The 25150-nt window shown below is 42.0% G+C and overlaps 1 protein-coding gene across 4 annotated transcripts in view; it reads left to right on the top strand.

The window, feature by feature from the left end:
- Positions 1-25150, top strand: part of CDK6 (cyclin dependent kinase 6) — a 212392-nt gene that overhangs the window by 165310 nt on the left and 21932 nt on the right. For all 4 annotated transcript variants that reach the window (XM_079786303.1, XM_079786304.1, XM_079786306.1 and 1 more), the window contains exon 6: positions 24790-24840. In XM_079786303.1, coding sequence (XP_079642429.1) covers positions 24790-24840 — 51 coding nt within the window. The remainder of the gene's footprint in view (positions 1-24789; positions 24841-25150) is intronic.

The following is a 25150-nucleotide window of genomic DNA, read 5'->3' on the forward strand; positions in this document are numbered from 1 at the left end:
TACATCACCATTACTTCCTCTAGGTTCATCATCTACTTCGAATAATTATAAAGGCAGTGTTTATTAAAATACATTTTTGATACATTTTTATTGATTTCAGAGAGGAAGGGGCAGATAGAAACATCAGTGATAAGAGAGAATCATTGATCGGCTGCCTCCTGCAGGAGCCAGGAACCCAGACATGTGCTGGGACCAGGAATCAAACCATGACCTCTTGGTTATAGGTCAACGCTCAACCACTGATCCACACCGACCAGGCTTAAATACATTTTATTTTCAAATGTAATAGAAACAGCTGTTACAGTGTATATACATTTTGGGGGACACCCTATACATACCAAGGTCTGTGGCCAGACCTGCAATATTTGGGTGAGTATAATTTAAGGCCTTGATGTTTGTCACAGAACATGAACTCTACAGAAGCAGAGACATTTGCTTTGTTTATTTGGATGTCCCAAGGGCCTAGACTGTATTTGGCACATAGTCTGCATCCAACAAATATTTGTTGAATAAGCAAATGAATTTCTTATGCCCTTTTTATTGGGATTCGTAAGTGTATTGGCTTTGCCATACAGACGCCGCAGTTAGATCAGTGCCTTCAAGAGACTGCCCACAGTGGTTCCTGGAGTCCTCTGCCTAAAACATTCCCTCCCCGCCCCCCAATTCACCTCCTGGCTGATCCTTCTTATCCTTCAAATATCATCTTCAATGAGTTTCCTCAAAGAGGCCTTCTCTACCTAAAATAAAATCAGAACCCTCATACTCACTGCAGTTGCACTTTATTCTTTTTCTTCATGGCACATACCACAGTTTGCAGTTACCTATTTATTTCTGTAGTGTTTTCTGTTTTAAAACCTGTTTGTCCTGTTACTCATGAAGCTAGGGACCGTCTCTGTTTTTGCTGCTGCTGTTGTTGTTGTTAATCCTCACCAGAGGATATTTTTTCCATTGATTTTTAGTGAGCGTGGAAGGGGGGGGAGAAAGAGAGAAACATCATTATGAGCAAGACTCATGGATTGGTTGTGTCCCGCACATGCCCCAACAGAGGCCAGATATCGAACCTGCAACCCAGGTATGTGCCCTTGACCAGGAATCGAACCCATGACCCTTCGGTGTGTAGGCCTACGCTCTAACTACTGCGCACACTGGCCAGGGCAAGGACCATCTCTATTTCGCTCACCACTGTCTGGCTAATATCTAACAGAGCACAGCCTAAGTGGGCACTGAGTAAATAAGTAATGAATGAATGAATGTGGTACAACCTGTAGCTCAGAGCCTGTCATTCTGAGTAGCTTTGGCATAAAATGGGCCAGATGTATTATTTGGCCCTCGCCTTCCTCAAAACAGGATTGCCATATTTCTCCCTGTTGGCACAATCTCAGAAGTTTGTTTTTTATTTGATATTCCCAGAAAGCACTCAATTTTAAATTTAGAGATGTTATATTCTTTTACTAATGGAAATGACATAAACAGTATTAAATAGATACTGGTCCTGGCATTACTACTTTAGATTACTCTGATGTGTACACTTATATATTTAACACACATCATAGGAAATAAAACTTACTGAAGCCAGGAACTCCTATGGTTTTTCAAATATTCTTTGAAAACCCTGCTAGTTGGTTAAGATTATTCTGGGGACTGGGGAAGAGAGCGAAGAAATGAAAGACCACCTTTCACTTTTCAGCAAGGTCTGTGGCCAGACCTCAGGAGGTTATAACCTACATAAACAAATAAGAAAACTGGACATGCCCTAACCAGTTTGGCTCAGTGGATAGAACATCGACCTGTGGACTGAAAGGTCCCAGGTTCGATTCCAGTCAAGGCCATGTACCTTGGTTGCAGGCACATCCCCAGTAGGGGGTGTGCAGGAGGCAGCTGATCGATGTTTCTCATCAAGGTTTCTAACTCTCTATCCCTCTCCCTTCCTCTCTGTAAAAAAATCAATAAAATATATATTTTTTAAAGTAAAAGAAAACTGGACATGATGTGTTAGCAGGAAATAAGTAGCAAGTGGTATTAGACTCTTTGCATATGGAAGTGCTGAGCTTCGTGATACAGAAATATTACAAGAACATAAAAAAATTAAATATTACTCCGAACTGGACTAGAATAACAGAAAAATCATGAAGTTAGTCCTGAGCTGGGTTTTGGAGATATCTGATTGGATCTTTAACAAGAACTTCCTTACGGGCCGCTCTAGGGAGGAGGAGGCGGGGGGGCGGGGGGAACTTCCTTAGACAAGCCATAGAAATAGCAATGTATTCTTGGAAAAGCAATACCTGGCTGGAGTGGGAGGTATAAATTGGAAAGTAGCCTTTCATGTACCATCGCTGTTGGATAATGCGAACTGGGCACAAGTCTTGAGGACTTTTTAACAGTGTAGAATGATGGTGCCACACCTTTGGGCACATGAGGGAGGCCAAAAGATGGAGCCCTTCTCAGGAGTGTGCACGAAGTAAATAAACTCTGAAGCCAAGGCTTGGAAGTTCATCCAGTGTCCCCATAAATCCCAGCTATTACCAGAGATGAAAGGGAAGTGAGAGGCCCGAGGAACAATAGGAAGGAGTGTTCCCCAGTCGCCTCCAACTGCCTGTTTACAGTAGGGGAGGAGCGGCAGGGCTGCCCAGATGGCAGAGCCAAAGTTAGAACGAAGCTCCCTCGCCCCGAGACCTCTTTAGGAAATCCTGTTTGTGACGGTGGCTTCCCTGAACAGTCGTCAGGAGCCCTCCCCGTGTTGCAGAAGCACGCTGCTGACTGAGCCACGGTTTCTAAGGCGTTTGAAATCTTACTGTCGTAGGCACTTAGCAGGATACAAACTGCGGATCAGGGGAGCCCTGGGTCAGACCTTGTTTTGCAAACATGTGCTTTATCTTTCTTGTGCCATTGAAATGCCGGTAACACAATAGCTTTAAAACAAGATAAGCCTCTCTTTTTTTTTTTTTTTTCCTGTACCAGAATGTTAGGGATGATGGTTTTGATGACCTTTAAAAAGCAGGGAAGGGCAAAGCCCTGTGATGCCATTGCTTTGGCATTGCATTACTTGGTTGGGAGAATTATCTTAAAAAGCCTGAGAAACACAGCTTACGGACTGAGGGAAGCTGGGTGAAGACACCCTGTAATGCACACCACATTAACCAGAAGGTTCATCCCCGAAGAAATCCACCTTCACATCCACCCTTGGGGGTCTGCACTTTTCTCCCCTTTTCCCTGTGCCGCTCGAGTGCTTTTGGATCCAGGGTTGGATGTGGTTGGCTTGCCATGCCAAACCTCATGAGATGGGATTTGTCTCCCCTCGCAGACAGGTGGCCAAGCTGTTACAGGGAGGGCTCTGCCTGGCTGCTGGCCCCTTGGATACGCAGTACTGTGACGGCCCAGCGCCAGGCCACATATCTGACCCTGCGGCCTCGCAATCTGGAGGCCCACGTTGGCAGCCCCAGGTGGTGACAGCTCTGGCCAGTTGGTGTGGAGTTGCACTGGCAGACAAAGGGGAGCAGGGGAGTGTGCTGCTGCCTGTCGCTGCTGTGTGCAAAGAAGAAACCTCTGGGCCCGGGTGGTTGTGAAACAACAAAATGGCTGCTCCGATCATTAGCGCACTGGCTTCCTCCCTATTTTCAGGGTGGACCAGGCCTTGGGAGAGGAATTTTGGCCTTCTCAGACTATACACATTACTTAATGTGGCCTTCTGCACGTATTATATGCATCAGGAGCAGATTTCACAAGCCTTTTTCCTGTGAGACTAGGTTAGTCATTAGGGTTAATTATTCAGTAGTTAGAGGAAATATTATGATGGAGAAAAATTAGACTCCTGGAAGCCAGGGAGTAGAGGGTCTCAGAACATGAAATTACTCCGTGAAGAGAGTACACAACCATTTTACTAGTCTTGGGACACAAGGAAACAATCATGATTTGAATTCTCTGCACATCAGAAACATGCTCTTCTTAAGCTATAAATGGTCTCCGATCCCAACCCCACATATTCTTAGGGAGCTTGCCTTCTCCTGGAGAAAATGCATTGGGAATCCAGTAAAGAAGGCCCCTAGGTCTTCTGTGCTGTTGCCTTCGGCAGACTCCAAAGTCTCTGGTTGTGAGGTAATGAATGTCCTGTTTTCAGAAATAGAGAGAAGGTAGGTCAGGGCTCGCCAGTGCTGGTTCAGAAAGCCTTTCGGTGTTCGAGTGCCCAGCTGACCACTGCACAGACGGCGTCCATAGAAAAAAACAATTGGACCTCGTTCATAGCTTTTGCCTTTCACTCTCCCACTAAGGGCCCATGCGAATAGCTAGTTTGGCCTTGTTTTTCATAGGATCCTCTGGGCCCATTTCTTTTCTTCTTTCATCATCTTCACTGAAGCTGATATGACAGTTCTGCAGGGAAGAAACAAATAGTACACTTGGATGACCTCTGCGAAACACAAGGAGCTTTTTCCTCTCCTCCCTGATTCTGAAGTGATTTTCTGTATATTTTTTTTATTAGAAATCTCATTCATACCCTATTTGTGGTGTTGCCTTGGGTGGATGAAGCCCCTGGATTATGAAGTGGTGGTTGACCTGCTTCACAGAACCCAAATTGTAAAGCACCCTTGAAAAATGCTCAGATTCCAGCTCTTACCATAAATGAAAAGGGCGCGAATAGAACGCATGAGCCCTGCCTCTCCTGGGTCATCCTTTAGGTTAAACGTCACCTCCGTAGAGAGGCCTTCCCTGACCACTCCATTGCTATTCTCCAACAGAGCGTCTTATTTTCTGCGTTAGCAGTCTTCTTCAACCATTGTTCTTCTCTCTCCTTACCTAGCCTGTAAGCCCTACTAGGTCAGGGACCACATCAGTCCTATCGCTTCTGTATTCCCTGCACTCTGCACAGCGAAGAGTGCGTCCCAGGTGCCAAGTGTGCAGAAGGGATGAGTGGACGACGGAGGCGCTGTGTGGCAGACTTGTTCTGTTTCTAGTAGCCTCCCAGGTCCCTGGAATCACCTCTTCCTTCTCTTAGATTCAGCCAAAGAACGTGATTTGGTCCCAACATCAGTTACCAGGGTGGTTTCTATTCATTCATTTTTCTTTTAAAAATAACAAAAAACTGGAGTTTTTGTTCAGTCAGCGTTTCAACAGTGGATTAACAGTTCACAGTCATATCTGAAAGACGTAATATAGCGAAGTGGTTGCAAGAACTGGCTTTGGGGCATCTAGTTCTGACTCTCTCCCTTCTTAGCTGGGTAATGGTGACTCATTATTAACCCTCTCTCAACTGCAGGTTGCTGAACTGTAAAATGAGGGCCCTAATATAGATCTCCCACCTTGTGTTCATCTGAGGTGAAATAAAACAGCTTATGTTCTCTGGATTGCATTGCATATGCTTAGTAAAACTTAGCCATGTCCTTGGTCAGATTGTTCAAGTACCTCGGTGTGTCATTTTTCTAGAACAGGATAAGGGGTGGCTTCTTGTCAGAGGCAATATTGGGTGGGCATTAGGAGAATTCAGAGTCAAAAAGCCTATGACCTGGAAGACTGGGGTTCTAGGCAGACTTCTATGCCTACAGCACAAATTACGAACTTAGGTCATAGTCGGCTGGTATGGCCAAATGACTCAGTCCTTAAGCAATGACTAATCGTCGCAGGACTCCTGTCTCTTCCCCTCCACCCCACCACAGTCGCCACAGAGGCTAGAACTGATCCTAGAGTCTAGTCAGAGGCTGAGCATACAGTCCGTTTCAGTCAAGTCATCTAATAAGATGAGAGAAACCAGGCAGGCACGATGGGGTGAGGGGTCCGCTAACGCCTGGTCAGGGGCGAATTACAGGCTCCTGTTTTGCTTTCCTCAGTACCTTACAGAATCGGGCATACAGTCCCCAGTGTTGACTCTCTCGGTCTTGTTATGAGCCACAGGAAGAAGTGTCTCATACCAGCTCATAGGGAAACTCCAAACAGTCAGCAGGAAGAAACTCAATCACAGATGAAAATGATTTTGTCTCACCATTCGTCTATGCAGTTTTCTGAGGGGGGCGGGGTGGAGGGAGGAACAGGAGACATTTGGCTATGAGACATTAATTGAACAGAATGTACTTTAACTGTTCCCTTTCATATCTGGGGCTGTGTGGCTGGCTCACTGGTTTCAATCAAGGAGAGAGCAATGACTTATGCATTTAATGACCTTACTGGACATAACTGCCTTTCCTACAGGTTTGTAAAGCAGATGCTCCCCTCTCCCCTCTCGGTTGGAACTCAAAGGCGAGCTCCATTTGTTTTAATATTTCTGAGCCATGCAGGGTGGGCATGGTTGGAATTTTTTTAAATAAATCTTACACTTTATAGAAGATGCACTTAAAAGCAGTGGGTATTAATGTTCTTTCACTTAAAAGTAATTCATGGTTACTGTAGAACATTTTTAAATATATATATGAGTAAAGATTAGAAGACATGCCTAGAGCAAGTAAGAAAATGTTTAAAAATAAATATATAATGGAACAATCAAAAGGGCACAGAATTTAGCTTGAAGGGGCCACTGGACAAAGCTGAGACAATTGGAGCATCAAAATACATGATTATAGTAATGGATTATAGCCTATTGGGTAAAACAAAAATCCACGAGTCCACGCTGATATAAACAGATAAATAGAAGAGAAGAGAAATCTCTTTCTTACAGTAGAATGCCAACTAATAAATATAGAAGGAAGGAGAGTGTTAGAGAATCATCAATGATGCAAAAACTTTGAGTGAACATTTGATTCAGATCAGGAGATTTATATAACCTCAAAATAGATCTCTATAAGATACTTTTTTTAAAAGAGTAAGAAAAAGAAGAAAGGAGAGTAAGCCATAAGCCAGTGACCAAGAGATGACTATTATTAATGATTTAACTGGTGTCTTTCAGCTTATATTGTCTATGCATTATAAAGTTTTTATTTTCTTACAAAAATCAGCTCAGGCTTTTTTTGTAACCTGTTTTTCTCATATAAAAATATACCATGATCTTATATATTTGTATTTAAATGTTCCCTGGCACATAGTAGACATGGTAAATATTTATTGAATGAATGAAATTTAAAGCAAGATTGTAATGCATGTTCTTGTAACTAAAGTTCTGCTTTCCCACAACTAATTCCTGGAAGTAGGAAAATGGGCCTTTGATAGATGGAACTAAATCGCCCTCTAGAAAGACTTTTTTACTTTCTTTGCTCACATTTGCCTTTCAATACAGTTTTAAGGAGGAAGGTTGAGATTCATGTCTGTGAATCACCCAGTGTAAGACCTCACGGTCAGCAGTCAGAAAAAGAATAGCCATTCAGGTCCTCTTCTCTCTGTGAGTAGGTTAGCTTCTGTCAGGACCAGGAGATGGAGATCACTGACAGTTTTCCACAGCCTTCAGTCTCATGTGATGGAGTATTTGCCAATGCAGAAAGCTCCAAGTTGGAATAGAATCCAGTCATATATCATATCATATACCATACATACTCTTTTAGTATCTGTTGGAAAGCCCTGTCATCTGTCCTAGGCCTGGAGTCTGCTATGTCAAGGGAATGATGGAGAGGGAAAACCTGGTTCCCAATTGAGATAGGCTGGCCTGGAGCACCGCTGTGATCAACACAACCTCCAAGAAGGCCTCCTTCATCTGGACTTCGGTGCTGTAACTGATTAACAAATTACTGGGTGCAGGAGGCAGGCCATGTAACCTCTGCTCATCTTTGGGTCCTTCACATCCTTCAACACCAGCATCCAATGCCGTTTCCAAAGGGGCACAGATACATACACGCCCCATGGGCAGCTGAGCAGTTTGCCCTCTAACGCTGGCTGGTGCCCCAGGGCAACCCTTACCAGCTGATTTAAGCCTCCAGCTAGCTGAAGCAGGGGGATATTACCTCCTGCTCCGTGCCTTACACAGATTATTAAGGAAAACCAAGAAGAGGATATTCAGAGAAGTACCTTTGGATTCAAAAGATGAGAAATCAGAAAATTGTACCATGATTTGGATGTGCTTATATTTTCCCCTTTGGCTTTCACTGGCTCGTATGTTCCCGAGTGATGACAGTTGGGCTGATTGAAGGCCGTTAGTCAAATCCAGTAATAGTATTAATCTGTGGTTGGAAATGACTGTTAAAGTAAGTGCCAGGGTATTCGGTTGTGGTTTCTCTTCCAGCTTCCAATCGTGCCAGGCTCCCAGCGGGAGGGATAGAAGCTGTGGTAAAGGAAACCGTTGATAAACGAAAGAAACCAGAAACTGTCACTACCCATAACAACCAGACAACAACAAAAAAAATTAAAGAAAAGAAGGGGGGGGTGGGACAAAGGAAATTGCACACGGCGGTTTCAGCCTGCAGTCTGATGCCATCCTGAGGGCTGAGGCTAGCGTTGGTGGTGCCTCGGGCATTGACTCCAATTTTCCAGTGAGAACAGGAAGGCTTTAAGTACCAAACCCCAGCTCTCCAGTAATACTGCTGAGCAAGAAAGCTGCTCTTGAGGGAAGAGAATGACTAGAGTTGAACTGAAGCTTTGTATTGTCAGCTTCTCGGATCATGACTACACAAAAGAGGCTGGGGGTCTGGTCACCAAATTATGTCAAAAGAGTTTACCCCAGAACCCTCCTTACAGAACAAACGTTCAATAAGGTTGCCACCATCATCACTTACCAAGAAATACCAGTTGTAACTGAGAAGTGCTAAGCTATCAAGGCCTCCAATTTGCTGTTTTTATTTCAAGAACTTGAGACTGGCCGCTCTCCACGTGTGTTCAGCAAAGCCCTGAGGTGTGTGTTGGATACTTTCGAAAGAAAAAAAAAAAATCTTTTAAGTAAATCTGTTTTCAGTGAACCGAAAATGTAAATGTGTGTATAAAGGAACAAAAGACATAAGCTCCAGAGTAACATCCAGGAGAGTCCGAGCACAGTACACCTGAAGCATTTTACTACTCTCACCAGAAAGGGCCTGCGTTTAACCAGCTCGCCTACCATATTTCAGTGTTTCTAAGATGGACCTTACTTCATCGTTGGTTAGTTCTGGAATCAGGATGTAAATTGCAATCGATGGTGGTAGCATCCTAGATCGGACGAAATACAGTCGTCTGCTTAAAAAGCAAGAGTTCGTAATTTTCTGTGTATCTCTGGTTTCCAATAGCTGGTTAAGTCTAGGGGTCATAAGACATTTTCAAGCACTGGCAGAGAAAACATACTTAATTTGCGGACATTTTTAGTATAAGTTAGTATGTAAGTGATGCTCCTTGGGGCATGCAAGGAATAGACTAAAGAAGCTGAGGCTCAACGTTAGCAAAGCCCTCTCGGGTCACAGCTGATCGATGGCAGAGCAGGACTGGGGTCCGTGCCCAGCCAGGAGGGTCCACACAGGGTGTGTTGTCCTGCCGCCTGGTAGAGCCCAAGCCTTACAAAGCAGGACTCAGTGAGGCAAACCCCACGGTTGCTCTGAAGCGTCCTTCTATCTGGGCTTTGGCAGAACTCCCAAACAAGTGGGGAAAGGTACCAGGAAAGTTCAGGCTCAAATGAGTGGATCGGTCAAACATGAGACAGTAAAACGTTGTTCCGTGATGGGCCGTGGGATTGGTGTGGCCGAGTTCCTCAGCTGCTCTAGGCTCAGCCTGCAGACTCTTCCCTGGTATCAAGGCCTTCCTCCTTTCAGGTGCCAGGTTAAAAGGATCTGTGTTCCTTTTTCAAGCAAATGTGTCCCTTGGTTACGATGCCAAACCTGCCAGTGATGATCATGAGGTATAGAGGGTTAGGGCGTAATTAACCTTTATATTAGAAAGTAAACATTTATTTGCTTAATATCTAAAATATTCTGTATCCAGATGCAGTTTTTGAGTAAAACGTTCAGTTGCCATTTAAATCTTCAATTTAGTTAAGTGTGTGAAACCTCATGTAATGTGACAGCCCCCTGCAGCCACATAGTTGTAAGTATAGAAGAAATACCCCCAAAAACTTATTTAATGTCTCTATAGAAGGTAATACAGTATTAATGAAAATGAATAATTTTAGAATGAGTGAGAGAGAGTTCATTATATTTGCTCTTGGTTGATGGCATTACCTCTAGTGAGCAGCTAATTTTATTCTCAGTAGCTCTGCTTCATCCCTATAGTTTATTATATTTGCAGCATGTCTGTGGGACAGCAGCTGTGGTATCTGATCTAACAGAGGAGCAGAGGTTACGTGATGTGTGTGGTATAGAGTGGGTCGGGAGCTGTGATATCTGTTCTTTAGCAGATGAGCAGAGGTTACATGGCCTGCCTCCTGCACCCAGTAATTTGTTAATCAGTTACAGAGCCCACATTAGGAGCTGGATCTTCTGTCTCCTGGTTTATCCCTCTTTCCATTCCACGTGGCTAAGTGCGTCTGCCTTGTTTTAAAGGAGTCTTTTCCAGGGACACAACCCTCCCCAGTTCTAGAAATGGTGTTGTTACCTGACAGGCTGGTCTGCTCGGATGACCATTTTCATGTTTTTTAGGAAGCTTAAATCATTTTTTTTCCCCCAAGAGGAAGTAGCAATAAATCGTGTACCAAAAATAACGCCTGAACAGCTAAATTCTGCTTAGTAGGTAGTTTCCCAAGGATGACCCAATGCAATGAGTCATCGCTCTAAGTGCTTATTAGCACATTATTTCTCTTTTTCACTAACCCTCGGTGCTTTTGGGTACATGTTTTTTATTTAACCTTTAAAGCTTTTCCAGGAGGTTCACAATATTCGCACTCTGAATATAAACCATACCCCACGTGCCCCCTTTTTTTCTTCTGCTTCTACTTTTCAAATCTAGCATAACCCATGATTTAAGAGAACAGTCTGGATTATGACCTCAGACAAGAGTGACAGTTTCTGCAGTTGGTAGCAGCTCCATCTCATTCCCAGTAAAAACCAAATACAGAGTAATATAAACAAATGTGTGGGATCTATACTATCAGGAAAACTAAAACACTTGATTGAGAGATATAAAAGACTTACATAGATGTAGAGAATATTTGAATACTGGAAAGAGAGTAGATGAAATTGAATATTGAGACTAGGTCTTTGCAAATTAATTTATAAGTCATACAACTCCAATGAGAATCCCAGTAGGATTTTCTAAAATGCATTTGGGAAGAGTTAAATTGGTGAAAATAACCAAGAATTTTTTGTTTTTAAAAAAAAAAAAGTTATAAAGGGAAACTCCCACCACCAAGCACTAAAATGCATTATGCAGCTACAATAATAAAAACAAATTGGTTCCAGCAGAAGAAATGACAGACATTAATGAAACAGAATTGAGAGCCAGAAAAAGTCCCCAGTTTAGGAAGTGATGTAATTTATCATAAATCACAAATCCTGGAGGACAGAATGGCTTGTTCCACAAATGAGATAGGGTAACTGGTCAACTTATTGGGGGAGGGGGGAGGGGTGGTAATCTGGTTAGATTCTCTCTTACTTCTTACCACAGAGCAAATAAGTATTAAAAATGAAACCATAAAAGGATAAAGGAACTGTGGAAAATATTGATGACCCAAGAATGGAGGTAGACTCTCAAAGCATGAAAAAGTCACAAAGAAAAATATTAACATATTAGACTATATAACAATTGAAAACTTTTGTTCATCAAAAAAATAAAAATGCTACAAAGTTTAAAAGCATGTGATACTCCTGGAGAAAAATGTTTGCAATGAACTTGAAAAAGATGTAATATCCTTAATGACTAAAGAGCTCTTAAAATTAATTGGGAAGCCACTGGCACAACGCAGAGTGGTATTACCACTCCCCTGTCATAGTATGTATATGTCACTGTGCTGCAGGGGTTTTATGAAGAGAACACAGTTCGGATGACACGAGAGTAAAATAAAGTCAGATCTCATTTTCCATTCACATTCTGTGTTCAAAGGCGGTTTAAGGAAAGTACACATTATGCTATAAATACTCCAAGACAGTTTGTCCACATTGACACTTCCATTTCCTAAAATGAAACCCTCATTGGCCCACAGAGAGAAAAAAGGCTGGCTTTGTTAACCAGCTTTATTTCAGCAAACATCCATATGGTAAGAACTTCCTCTGATGAGTCACCCACAGTTGTCAAACACCAACTTCCCTTTGTTTGACCCGTGCAGAAATAAGGTCTGTGGAAGCCAACTGCAGGAGTCTGAATCATTTAATTGTGTGTGTGTTTTCGTATCTAAATTTGCATCTGTCACAAACCCAATGTGTCCGCCATGAAAAACTGCATTCTCCAAATATCACAGAAAAAAAATCCCATTCAAATGGGTCTGTTCTGTCGAGATAGTCTGTGAAATTTCTAAGGAATGTTGTGGGCTTTGCTTCCTGTGCTAAATTGTTGAGTTATCACACATTATTGGATTTCACCCAAAATGTGCTGGATAGGAATATTATATTCATACAGGATACCAGGTGCCTTTACCATTTAGAAAGGTGGGGGAAAGGAAAAGCTTACTACTGCTCCTTGTCACCATAAGATAAAAACTCTAAGAGGGTAGGTGGAAATGTGTGGGTACAAATAATGCTTTAAAATACAGGGTGGGACAAAAGTAAGTTTACAGTTGTTTATATAGAAAATAATACAATAATTATTAATAATACAAGTATAAACTCTATTTCACATTACTCACAACTGTAAGCCTACTTTTGCCCCACCCTGTATGTCCTTGTTTCTTTTCTTTATAGAGGTTTGAGTCACATTCCGTCTCAGCTCTGTTGTGACTGCTCACCCCTTTCTTGTTTCTTTGCTCTTGTTCAACCAAAGACTGACTGTACAGTCAGAATTCAGATCCTGCTCTGCGGTATGGTGCCATCCTTAGTTTGTTTGAAAGAGTTCTTTAGAGATACCGTCTTACCCATTTTTTTTTGTAAAAGAGAGAAAATAATTGATGTTGTGTGATTTCTTTTATGCTATTTACTTTTATCTATTTTTCAAATTTTCTACATGCATATATATTTTATAATTAGCAAAATAATTTATTTTTAAAGTACTCACCAATCATTAAAAATATCAATGCAATAAATAAGCCTCTTAAAAAATTATGCTGCCTCTTGGTCAGTAAAATTTTATCCTGAGAAAATAAATCCTAGCTTTGGTTGATTGGTAACTGCACTAATCTCTCAATACTAGAGTCATGTAGATAACATCACTGACATTCAAGGGTCAGCACCCATATTTGTATGCAAACAGATTATTTTTGTTTTAAAGAGTAGATAATTGATTTTTAGAGAGAGAGGGGGAAAGAAACATCGATGTGAGAGCGAAACATGGTCGGCTGCCTCCTGCACGCCCCCACCAGAGATTGAGCACACAACCTGGGCATATGCTCTGACTGGGAGTCGAACCCACAACCTTTAAGTCCACAGGACCATGCCCAACCACTGAACCACACCACCCAGGGCTAGACAGATTGTTTTTTAAAGGAAAATATGAGATAACTAGTCTTCCACTGCTTGGGAGTATTTTTAACCAATGATTGAATCCAATTTGAGGATATTTCGGATAATTTGTAATACTCTGTGAATGAAACTTTGGTTCCCTTTAGAGCAGAACTGCTTTATAAATAAATAAATAAATAAATAAATAAATAAATAAATAAATAAGTCACTCCAGACATTTCTATTTCAGAAAATTTCTAGTGATTATTTCCCCAAAAAATCAACATTAAGATCTTCAGCCTTCGGATTATGCCATTTCACTGGCAGATGGCTCTTGTCAATATCGGAGTGTTTGCAAGAGAAAGCGTGTTCAATTGAGCACAGAGGTGACCATACCTGGATATTCAAAGACACCCACAGAACCCAGAGGCGTCCTTTGGCAAAAACGTTGTGTCAAAGACAAGACTAGTGGATTCCTAGATTAACCTTTTGCACTCGGATGTCGAGTGTGACTCGACATGGTTAGCATTAGAATAAAGGAATCGAGAAAAAAAGCAAGCGAGTGCAAAGGGTTAAAAGTAAGAAGTGGCTTTGAATGCCACATTTTTGTTATAATGTATACAATATCAGCTCTTAGGAGTATGTCGCCATTAAGTGGGTTTTACATTTTCTAACTTCTGTTCTTTATGTATTGCTTTGATGTCAGTCTGTCAAAGAGAGAAAACTTGAGTCAATTCACCTTGATTCGCATAGCTGGTTTGTTGACTGTGGCATATGTTGCTGATTAATCTCAGCACTTTCCTGCTATACCTAGAGAGCGCTTCAGAATCGTTCTCATCCCAGCTCACAGATTATTACCTGCTACCAGTCAGTCAGATTGGACAAAATGAATTCTCCTTGTTATTCCAGACATGTAGGTAGCTTTACCCAATCTCTGTTGATGGCCACCTTTTTTGATCATGTACTTCCTTCAGACCGTTACTTTAACCATGTGGACTGTCATAGGCAGTGCTCTTTCCCTGGGCAAGGTGTATATAGTGTTACCAGGCCTTTTGCTGAAAGAGAGTAGTAACATCTTGAATGAGGAGGGAGCTACCAGTGATCGAACAGACCCTTATTACAGAGTAGCAGCGAGTTATTAGGAAAAAAGAGAATGACACCTATCTGTTGGACCACCTTTTGTTCTGACTGTTTTTGAGAGATGCTAGTCTGATTTTTTTTTTTTCAAAACAGCCATTTGAAATAACAAGGATACTTTGAAAAGATTATTCTTTTTTTATTTTTATTTTTTCAATAACCTCTGGTCCTGGGAACTGTGGATAGGTTGAGTAGCCATCCTCATTTGCCTGGGACAGAGAGGCTTCCCAGGATACAGGATTTTCAGGGTTAAACCGGAACCATCTGGACTAGTTGGTGACCTTATTCCTGAGTGCCGTACCCCAAAATGGCCAGATCTTGAGGAACATGAGTTCTGAGATTCTCACTCATGGACCACTCCTTGTTACAGCTTTTCTTTCTATCCCTGGAAGGCACACTATGAAGAAAGGCTAGGAGTTGTGAGACAGTTATGGGGTATGGTGAGATTCCAGTTTGGTTGAGTGATGTCTTTAGTTCACATTTCTTCTGTAGAGTGAAGGTGACTACTTAAAGCCTGACTAGTTAATCTAGAGCAATGATTTGGCCAGGTGTCCCTGGTAATCTCTGATAATCTATTCTGTCTTCACACACCATCACCCTTGCCCCAAATGATCTTCCAGCATGTTGTCATTAAAGTTTTTTAATACTGAGCCCAATTTAAAATGCAGTGAGTTTTGCAACTGGAATTTCCATAAGGGAAAAGGACCGTCATCCAAACTCAATGGTTATATGTAGAGACAGAAGACAGCATTCCCTGGGGCATTGAGCCTGAGATGTCTATTAAGGAGGCTTATTGCCCGTAGTGAGATGGGTGATTCCATGGGGGTCACAGACCCTGGACTTGCCTCTACTTTGCTAGTAATTAGTAATACTAATATACTAGTAAATGCTTCACCCTTGCAATATTGCTTCTTAGGTTTGACTCGGATTTCTTTTCCTGGTTTTAGAACTTTGTTTCAAATGGAGAGTTAATACTTAGTGCTTGCTAGTGGTCTGACTTTGGGGTTAGAATGAGAATGAAAATGCAATAATATATTTAGGAACCCAGTCTTTAGAAAGTGCTTAATACATAATTTATTTCCTGCCTTAAGAACTCCCCTGAGCAGTATGATTGGAGAGCAAGAGATAAGGGAGGCACTGGGGAGTAATGAACATGTAATTTGGCAAGAAAACTTACCAGAAAGTATATACAACAAATGCTTGGATCCCAGAGGCGGAATGAGACAAATCATGTTTATTGCTCCTATTGGGCAAGAATGTGCCAGCCCAGCTTTCTAATTTTAAAGGTTATGAAAGGTGCTGTTTTAGTAACATGAGGTAGGAAGTGTTGTGGACTGAATGTTTGTGTGCCTCCCAAAATTTCAGATGTTGAAGCCCTTGCCCCAATTTGATAGTATTTGGAGATGGGACATAATTAGGGTTAAATAAAGTCAAGAGGATGGGTCCCACAAGATGGGATTAAGGCCCTTATAACAGGCACCGGGGAGCTTTCTCTTTAGGCCATGTGAGTACACAGCAAGCAGGTGGTCGTCTGCAAACCAGAAAGAGAGTCCTCACCTTCATGTAGGACTTCTCAGCCTCTAGAACTGTGGGGCATAGATCTCTGTTGTTTTAGCCACCTAATCTAGGGTATTTTGTTAGGGAAGCTCAGGCTGACAAAGACAGGAAGAGATGGCACTGGAAGAAAAGGCAATTCTTTAACTATTTAAGAGAAATGATTATTGTGGAAGTGATAAAAATGTTTTTATCTTAATTTAATGATCAATTAGGCTTCTTTAGTCATAGATAAAATTGACTAAGTTAATATATTAATTTGTAAGTTTCATAATGTTTCAGAAATGTCAAGTGGTTTGATGAGTTCTGGTTTAATTTTAATTCTCAGTCTCAAATTGAAAAATGGTGACATGTGTCTGTCTCTTTCTCTCTGTCTCATGGAAGTTACTCAGAATCCAGTAAATATGAGCCCTCTGTGGAGAAATAAATTATTCACATCTGGTAACAAGGACAAGTTAATTCAGCTATGTATTTTGAAGGAAATTACCAGGCTCAGCACCCCCTGCTCTGGACAGATATGGCAGCACACTCTCTTAACATGTTCATTTGGTCTTCACTGTGAGCGGCACCTCCCTCCCCTCGTAGAGGTATTTTATTCCCGTTGGTCTCTGTCTCAGTGACAGAACTTCATCTCAGGTTCTTCTTTTGCCCCACTGCTTCCCTTGTGTTACTTGGGCTTTTACATTTTTCCTCCTGTGCTCTTTCCCAGCAGCCCTCTTCCTTTCTGGACTGGTTTCCTTCAAGTGCCTCTTTCCCCTCCACACCCTCTTTAATCCCTCACTCTGTTTTGCCTTGGCTACACTTTTTCTCAACATTTGTCTTTCTTTGTCTTCCAAGGAGCCCATCCCTGTCATGTGGGCGAAGTCAGCACCTAAGGGCAAAGCTCCCTTCCTATGTACCTCTTGTTGCTTCTCTGATGGTTTTGGCAGGAGTTTAGATATAGGGGACTAATTGTCACCCGGCCCCGGTTTTAAGTACCCATTATTTGCAGGCAAATCTTGTCAAGTGCCACAGACCAGTTAAAGCATAAATGGATACAACAATATAAATCAAATCCAGTTTGGCTCTCAGTGTGTGTATATCTATTCATATATACGTATCTGTGCTTGCACTTGAATTACCCTGAAGTTAAGCAAACAGGCAAATTTTGAGATGGGAGGGATAAAGGAAAGGAAGGAGAGAAAGCCTTCTTGGTAGGAGGACCAGTAACCATTCTTATGTATCAAATGAGTGCCAGTTATGGGCAGAGTGGGCAGTAAAGCATGTGCTCTGGCTACAGAAGCAAGTAGGGGTTGGCCTTGTCCTCGGAGAGCTTCCAGTTTGTATAGACCAACAAGTAAACGAGTAATTGAAGTGGGTTAGCGTAGGAGTAAGGAAGAGGGGAGGTGAACAGATTGCATGCATGCAATACATGGCAAGAATCCGTGTTCAGATTTTTTTCTTCTGATTTTCAAAGTACTTAGTACTCATAATATGCTAAGTACAGAATAATAGAAAAATGCAAAAACGAACAAATTCTACATAATCTCACCATCCAGAGAAAAGCATAAAATAGTAGTTGTATAAGAATGCCCTTTTTGTACAGACATTTTTGTTGTTGTTTACTATTTCATCCTAATCTGATAAATCCAGTGTTTGGGAAATTCAGATCATATTAGTTAGTTATTCAGAACTTTCAGAGCACGTGTCTTCAAATAGGTACTTCATTGAATATATGGTAAAATAAATATACTGTACTTTATACCATGTACTTAATTAAGCCTTTTACATAGTTAGGCCTAAAGCCATTTTCTTAGCAGTTTTTTTACTGACCTTTGGATTCTAATGTTTCCTTGGAAATATAGCTTCTTAACTACGTTTTTTAAACAGCTTTATTAACATACTAGAGGCCCGGCACATGAAATTCATGCGCAGGTACAGTCCCTAGGCCTGGCCTGCGATCAGGGCCATTTTCCCCAGCTGCCCACAGCTGGCTCCACCCCTCCTCCCCACCCCACCCCACCGCCCCCCCCCCCCCCCCCCCCCCCCCGCCGCCACCCATCCCATTTCCCTGTTTGCCATCAGGGAAAGGGACCAAAAGGTGGTCAGTGTGCCTCATAGTGACTGGTCAAGCAGTTGTTCTGGTTGTTCTGCCATTAGGGTCAATTTGCATATTACCCTTTTATTATATAGGATAAGTCACATACCACACAGTTCACCAATGCAAGTTGTACAAGCCAATGGTTTTTAGTTTAGTATATCCACGGAGTTGTGCAACCATCACCACAATCCACTTTAGAACATTTTCGTCAACCCGGAAAGAAACCCCATGCCCCCATTAGCAGTCACTCCTCATTTCCCCCCAGGGTGCCCCATCCTAGGCAACCACTAGTTGATTTTCTGACTCCGTAGATTTACCTCTTCTATACATATAAACAGAATCACGCCACCATAAATGCATGCTCTTTTGACTGGCTTCCTTTATTTAGCATAACGTCCTTGAGGGTCATCCTTTTTATGCCTGAGCGAAAGGCACCACCTTGTACTACATTCTGTGCAGCCCTTCATCCGTTGGTGGACATTTGGTTGTTTCCACTTCTTAGCTGTTATGAATTGTGCTGCTGTGTGCATTCATGTACCAGTTTTTGTGTGGATAATACTCGGGTATGATTGCCTTTTTTTGCATGGTTTTCATTCTCAGATTCCATAAGTATTGTTTTATACATTATAATAAAGGAACAAGTTTAAAACGAAGTTAATTATCTTCCAGTCTTTTACACGCCCCTGCCTCCTCTTCCCACCTTTCAGCCTTGGCTTTACTAGTAATACAAACTTAAAACCATGCTTCTTTTTCCAAGTCATGAATAGTCTTTCACCAAGTTCTGATCCTCTTTCCTTAAATGTCTTCGCATCCTTCCCCATTTTTCTGTCCACCTACTTTGGGGGTCTTGTCATCTCATCCTCTGACCTCTCCCGTTGGCCTTCCTGGCTCCATCCCTATCCCTTCCAATTGACTCAGTAAAACCTCTGCCATATTAATCTTTCTTAAGCACCTCTGTTTGCTGCTCATTGGAGTCAGACCAGCTTTGCCACTCACTGAGCTGTTTCCTTGGATAAGGTACTTCTCACCTATTTAAAAAAAGGTTAATCAGTCCGGCCGGTGTGGCTCAGTGTTTAGGCATCAACCTATGAACCAGGAGGTCACGGTTCAATTCCGGATCAGAGCACATGCCCAGGTTGCAGGCTCAATCCCCAGTGTGGGGTGCATGCAGGAGGCAGCCGATCAATGATTCTCTCTCATCATTGATGTTTCTATCTCTTTCCGTCTCCCTTCCTCTCTGAAATCAATAAAAATATATATTTTTTTTAAAGTTAATCAGACTGCCTCCCATCATGCTAGTAAAAATTAAATGATTTCCTTGGGCTTCCGTCTTCCCACTAGCAAAATGAGATGAACTCTGTTTCGTGGTCCTGTGTTTATATATCTTGTCTCCCATGGGGACAAGGATTATTATGATAGTATGTACTATATAGATGTATATTTATTTATATTTTAATATATTTGTATTAAAATGTATAATATAACTTAAATATATGTATAGTATATATGAAGGCCACATGTTATTGAATACATATTTTTGGAGAGTGGCTTTCTCCCAGCATCTAATGCAGCCCTATTTTTAACAGATACCAGCTCTAGACCTGAACATGGGAGCAAGTCTAAAAGAGTAGACATTCCCTGGGCCATATTTTTCAAAAGGTCATTTTATGAATATGGAAAATTTCTCTTCTAATCAAGAAAGGTAACAGCTAAAGCATAGCTGCAGGTCAAGTGCAGGCTACAGAGGTGTTCTATAGGGTGATCCGTGACTTCCTCTTCTTCTCAGTACAATGAAAGTATTAAAACTATACGGAATCTGTCATCTTTCATTCTGCATGAATCATTTCCTTTCTATAACAGACACATCAGCATACACTTCTCATCTGCTAGAAAACATACCCTGCTTCTGAACGTTGTTTTCCACTGTTCATTGAGATTGTGAGGGATAGTTATATGTCCTTTTAGTTGTTTGTTTAGAAAGCCATGTCATCTGAAACTTAGTTCCTTTGTAATTTGACCCAAGAAAATTCTCTTCACTGATAAAAGAGTTTTTAGCTAAACAACATGCAGAAGAAGAAGTTAGATTGCCAACTCAAAATTAATTAACCCTTCTTGAAAATTTTGACATTTATTCTTTCTTTTCTTGGTGATAAAGGTGTAAGACCTGTAACAGGTGCAGAGAATATATAGTGAGCTCGGAGGAAGTCTTAAATATGACTTGGACACCCACCACATGGTGACTAATGCCCCCTTCTTTTCTTGTTCACCACATGAATACCTTATTCAGTGATGGGCAACCTTTTGAGCTTAGTGTGTCAAACTTTGCCAAAAAACTGAGCATAACTCGGGTAGTGTGTCACTTTGAGGAAAAAACATTATTTCGCAAATGTTTCATCCTCAGGAGCAGCAAATGTTTCATCCTCAGCATGCGGCCACCTCCGTGGCCGCGTGTCATCAGAAATGGCTACACGTGTCAGTGGTTCGCCATCACTGCCTTATGTTATCATCTGTGTACAACGGTGGCCAGGAACAAAGGAGTCAGCTACCATATATGAGTGTGAAAAGGTGTGTCGGTATTTGGTTGCCACTTGCTGTAGGTCCACTGTAAACTGGAGATTTTATATATGAAGCAGATAGGTTCAAAGAGGCTACGAGACTTTCCTAACATCATTCAGGGAGAATTGGCTGGGAGGGGTCACACACAGGACGTCCATCACCCAAGTTTATGCCCTTCCCCAAGTCAACAAATATCCTAAAAAATCAACATATTAGAGGCATGGAAAACATTCAGGCTTAAACTCTCACAAATTCAAAAAAGCCATAGGGGAAATCCTTGCTAAAAACCCCCAGGCACCATACTTGTTTTGGCATGACTGTGCCGAAGGTGATCTGAGAAGAGAATTGACTTTGCTATAGTTTGAAATGAATGCAATCTTGCTATTATATTTTGCAATAGTCCCCTTTTAGTTAGGAAAAATGCTTATATGTATAAATGAAAAATGAATTTCTTTCATAGAGTTTTATCTTATCAGCATTAACTAGTATGAAGTATAATGGTGAAGGAAACTACTTGAAGAAAATGCTTGGAAATAACCTAAAATTCTCTTTCATGAAAACTTATAGCAATGTTCAATTTCAGGTATTTTCCCCCAAATATTGTTTATCATGTCAAATAAATTGCTTTCAAAGGGTAGCATGGCAAAGACCTTCCAGTAGGCTCCTCTGTAGTTTATGTGGGAATTCCAAATAGACAGAGGTTCAGGGCCGTGAAAGACAGAAGCGGGTGGTTAATGCAATAGAATGATCAGTCTCAAAGAGTGAGTGTGGAGAAAATCTTCCATAGAAAAAGGAGGATCATAGTGAGGTGAAGAGAAAAGAAATGGAGGTATGAAATTAGAAGTGGGATTCATGACATTTAGATTCAACCAAGGTCTTTAGCAGATAATGTTTGTGTACCATTACCCAAGCACTTGGTTAAACTACTGGAAAGTCGTCTATAGTAAGTAATTGTAGTTTTTGATATAGCAAAATGCACAGAAGTTTCTGACTTTTAAGTCTTGTCCTGTATAATAAAAGGATTTTTAAATGTGTTGTTTCTCCAGTCAAAGCAATTGCACAGTCTCTATTTGGGAATGTTTTTTGGTAGGTGTAATCTTTCTGTTTCACTATTTAATCCCCCGCCCCCTAAAAGAAAGTGTGTGTATATAAGGAAGAAATATTAAACTGTAAAAATAGGCTTCATATTTACTACTCTGGGTAGACTATCTCTATTGCTAATTTTATCTTTATATAATTATTTTAAAAGCATTAGTGAGTATGTCACCTGTGAGGAGGTTTATGTCTAAAACCAGACAAGATGGGATAGCTTAGTGGATTCTTTCCCTGCAATGATTTGGAAAAAATGCATGGCTTTTTATCTTTTATGAGCCTCTGTCTCGTGGTATGTAATTGAACATTCCTCTCCCGTCTTCAGTCTTCATGCAGGGCCTCTAGAAAGATTTCCAGCAGGGGCACATTTTTAGACAGGGGGAAGAAACAGTTCAGAGTTATTTTGGACCTCCTCAGCTTGTCTCTCTATCTGGCCATCTCTCTCTCAGTCTCAGTCTTTCACTGTCTTTTATTCCCCGCCTTCCCCCCGCCCCCCCCCCCCAACTTGGCTCCTTCAACCCTCTACTTCCTTCCAGCTCAGCTCTATGTCATGGTAATAACCAGCCAAGGCCAACTCATGCATGTGTGTGCTTTAGCTGAATCATTCTCACAATTATAAATTATTCAAGGCAGTAGAATTAAACTGTCCCTCACCACTACCCAAAGAATATAATCAGCCCTGGCCAGTTTGTCTCAGGGTATACAGCATCGGCCTGTGGACTAAAGGGTCCCGGGTTCGATTCTGGTTAAGGGCACATGCCCAGGTTGCAGGCTCAATCCCCAGTAGGGGACGTGCAGGAGGCTGCCAGTCAATGATTCTCTCTCATCATTGATGTTTCTATCTCTCCCTCTCCCTTTCTCTCTGAAATCAATAAAAATATATTTAAAAAAGAATTTATGTAATCAAAGATTATGTTCATATTTGTCCACCTGAAGTATACCATAAATTATATGAATTAAAGAATATTTAACTCAGCTAACCTGAGGAAGAAGGAAATATTCAAAATAATATCAATGAAAGTACAGCCCTTGTTTCTTCATTACATGGTGCATACAGCTCAGAGGCCTGATGCAGCCAGACTTTTCCCCTCAGAGCCCTAATTCAAAACAGACTGTCACTCGCAGTCCCTGGAGCAGTCTTACTCTCACATCTTCATTCTCCACCGTAGCACACCCAAGAGTTCATCCTGTGCGGAGGTTTCGTCCTTCCTCTGAATCCATTATACCTTTCCATGTTCCTGACCCTCTTTCATAAAACTGGCTCATACAAAATATTCAGAATTCTCAGCCAGGAAGTCAGTAGGTGGTTCTTGGAGTTTGATCACGTTTGTGTCCAATGACTGGGTCAGCTGAGAATCCTGGTTCCAGTTTGGCCTCTGCCCCATTTCCATTGTTTTGTGACTATGTATTTACATGCAAAGATCCATTCTTTAGGGGTTAATTTTAGCCAGAGTTCAGTGGTTTTGTATAATTCAAGCCAACCCACATGTGCTACAAAGCCAAATTATCAGACCTCAGGGTCACATGCCAGGTCTTCCTAAGGTGGCGAAAGTCGTTCTGAGCTGTACACGGAATTGCTGCCTCCAAGTTTCTTGTATTCCCATAGCAGGTTTTGCTAAGTATTCACGGAAGAGTGGTTATGAGTCTTAAAGGAGGCCAAGCTGGTGGGCCAGCTCTCACACCTGGATGGCAAGCACCTCCAGCCCTGGCAGGATGGGGGGCTACATGACTTGAAAGTCCTCTGCTAAGCCTTAACCGGTTTGGCTCAGTGGATAGAGCGTCAGCCTGCGGACTGAAGGGTCCCAGGTTCGATTCCGGTCAAGGGCGTGTACCTTGGTTGCAGGCACATCCCCAGTGGGGAGTGTGCAGGAGGCAGCTGATCGATGTTTCTAAATCTCGATCCCTCTCCCTTCCTCTCTGTAAAAAATTAATAAAATTTTTTTTAAAAGTCCTCTGCTAAAACATCTAGACAGATGTAAAAAACAAATGTAGAAAGCATTTTCTTAAGTGCATAATGGAACCAGCAAAAATATTAGAAATATTGTCAAGGGGCAAAAACAAAAGGGAGCTGAAAACCGAACGAGGGAGGGTGTGAGCCAGGGCTGCTGCTAAGCTTCAGGCATGGGTTTCAATGTCCATCTAGGAAAGAGAGGGTCTAATGCCTTTGCCCAGGAATGACATCCACTCAAGTTGGTCTGCCTGGAGTGCTTCCCAATAGCCATGGCTAATATATGTACTTTAAATTCCTCCATGATGCTCAAAGGTAGTTTCACCCATGCCTCTATGGATACGTCTTCATTGGGGGCGGGGGTGAAGGGAAGGGGGCTGGCATGGTGACATCGCTACTCTACCAGCTCGTCAGATTAAATTGGTGCTCTCTGTTCTCTCTGGGCTTGCTGACTAGGCACAGCCAGTGAAATGCTCAGTGTAGGCAATGGGGGCTGTGTGTTCACAAACAGCTCTGAAGTCCAGAGTTAGGGTTTTGAACTTGTAATGCTTATCTGCCATAATATTGGGAGAAAGGCAGATGAAAAAAAAAAAATGTAGCAAGCATTTCTTAAATGGTACAATCAGAAACCTAGAGGTAGCTCATCACCACAGCATTTGGGACAAGTGGAAGGAGAGAGACTCACGGGGAAGTATTGTGATTGCCTGCCTCGTGGTGAGGAAAGGGTGCTCTGAGGAGGAACTGACCAAAGTCAGTTGGAAAGAACACCACATACCCCTGGTTTGAGGCTAGGACAGTGACATGCTCCACCTGTCACAAAGTTAAGTGGAACTTTGCCGCCCAGGCCTGTATGTGATGGTGGCACTGCTGTTACAGTGACCGTGAGTAGGATTGTCAGGATTATGAAACATGGGCATCGGGGACCACCCGATTCATGAGAGGTTCTTGCCCTAAGTGACTTTCAAGAAATGTCTCAATTCCTTACTTCCCCACTCTTAAAGAATATTTTGCTTCCTGTTAAACAATGATAGTGACAAATACGATTGAAATGAACCTGAGAAAATTCGAATGTTTAATATGTATCTTTATTCTTGTAGGCCTCTTTTCCGTGGAAGTTCGGATGTGGACCAACTAGGAAAAATCTTGGAGTAAGTAGTAACTGTAATTTTACATCCGTGCCCGAGGCATTAGAACATTTACGGAGACTTTCCTCTGATGTTCGCATAATGCATTTATCTCTTGTCTCTCCTGCCCCAAGCTGCTGCTGCAGACACTGTTACTGTTTGTGTGGTGAGTGGGGACACGGTAGGCGTGCTGTTTTATGCAGAGCCCGGCATGAGGGGTGGCCTGACCGCTCTGCTCCGGAGGCTTGTATGTTGCTCGTGTGGATTGATGCGCTGCTCCTCCTCCTTTGCTTGGCTGACCTCCTGTTCTTTAGTTCAGGTGTGTTGTCTGCCC

This window comes from Cnephaeus nilssonii, assembly GCF_951640355.1.
Source record: "Cnephaeus nilssonii genome assembly, chromosome: 12".
Lineage (NCBI taxonomy): Eukaryota > Metazoa > Chordata > Mammalia > Chiroptera > Vespertilionidae > Cnephaeus > Cnephaeus nilssonii.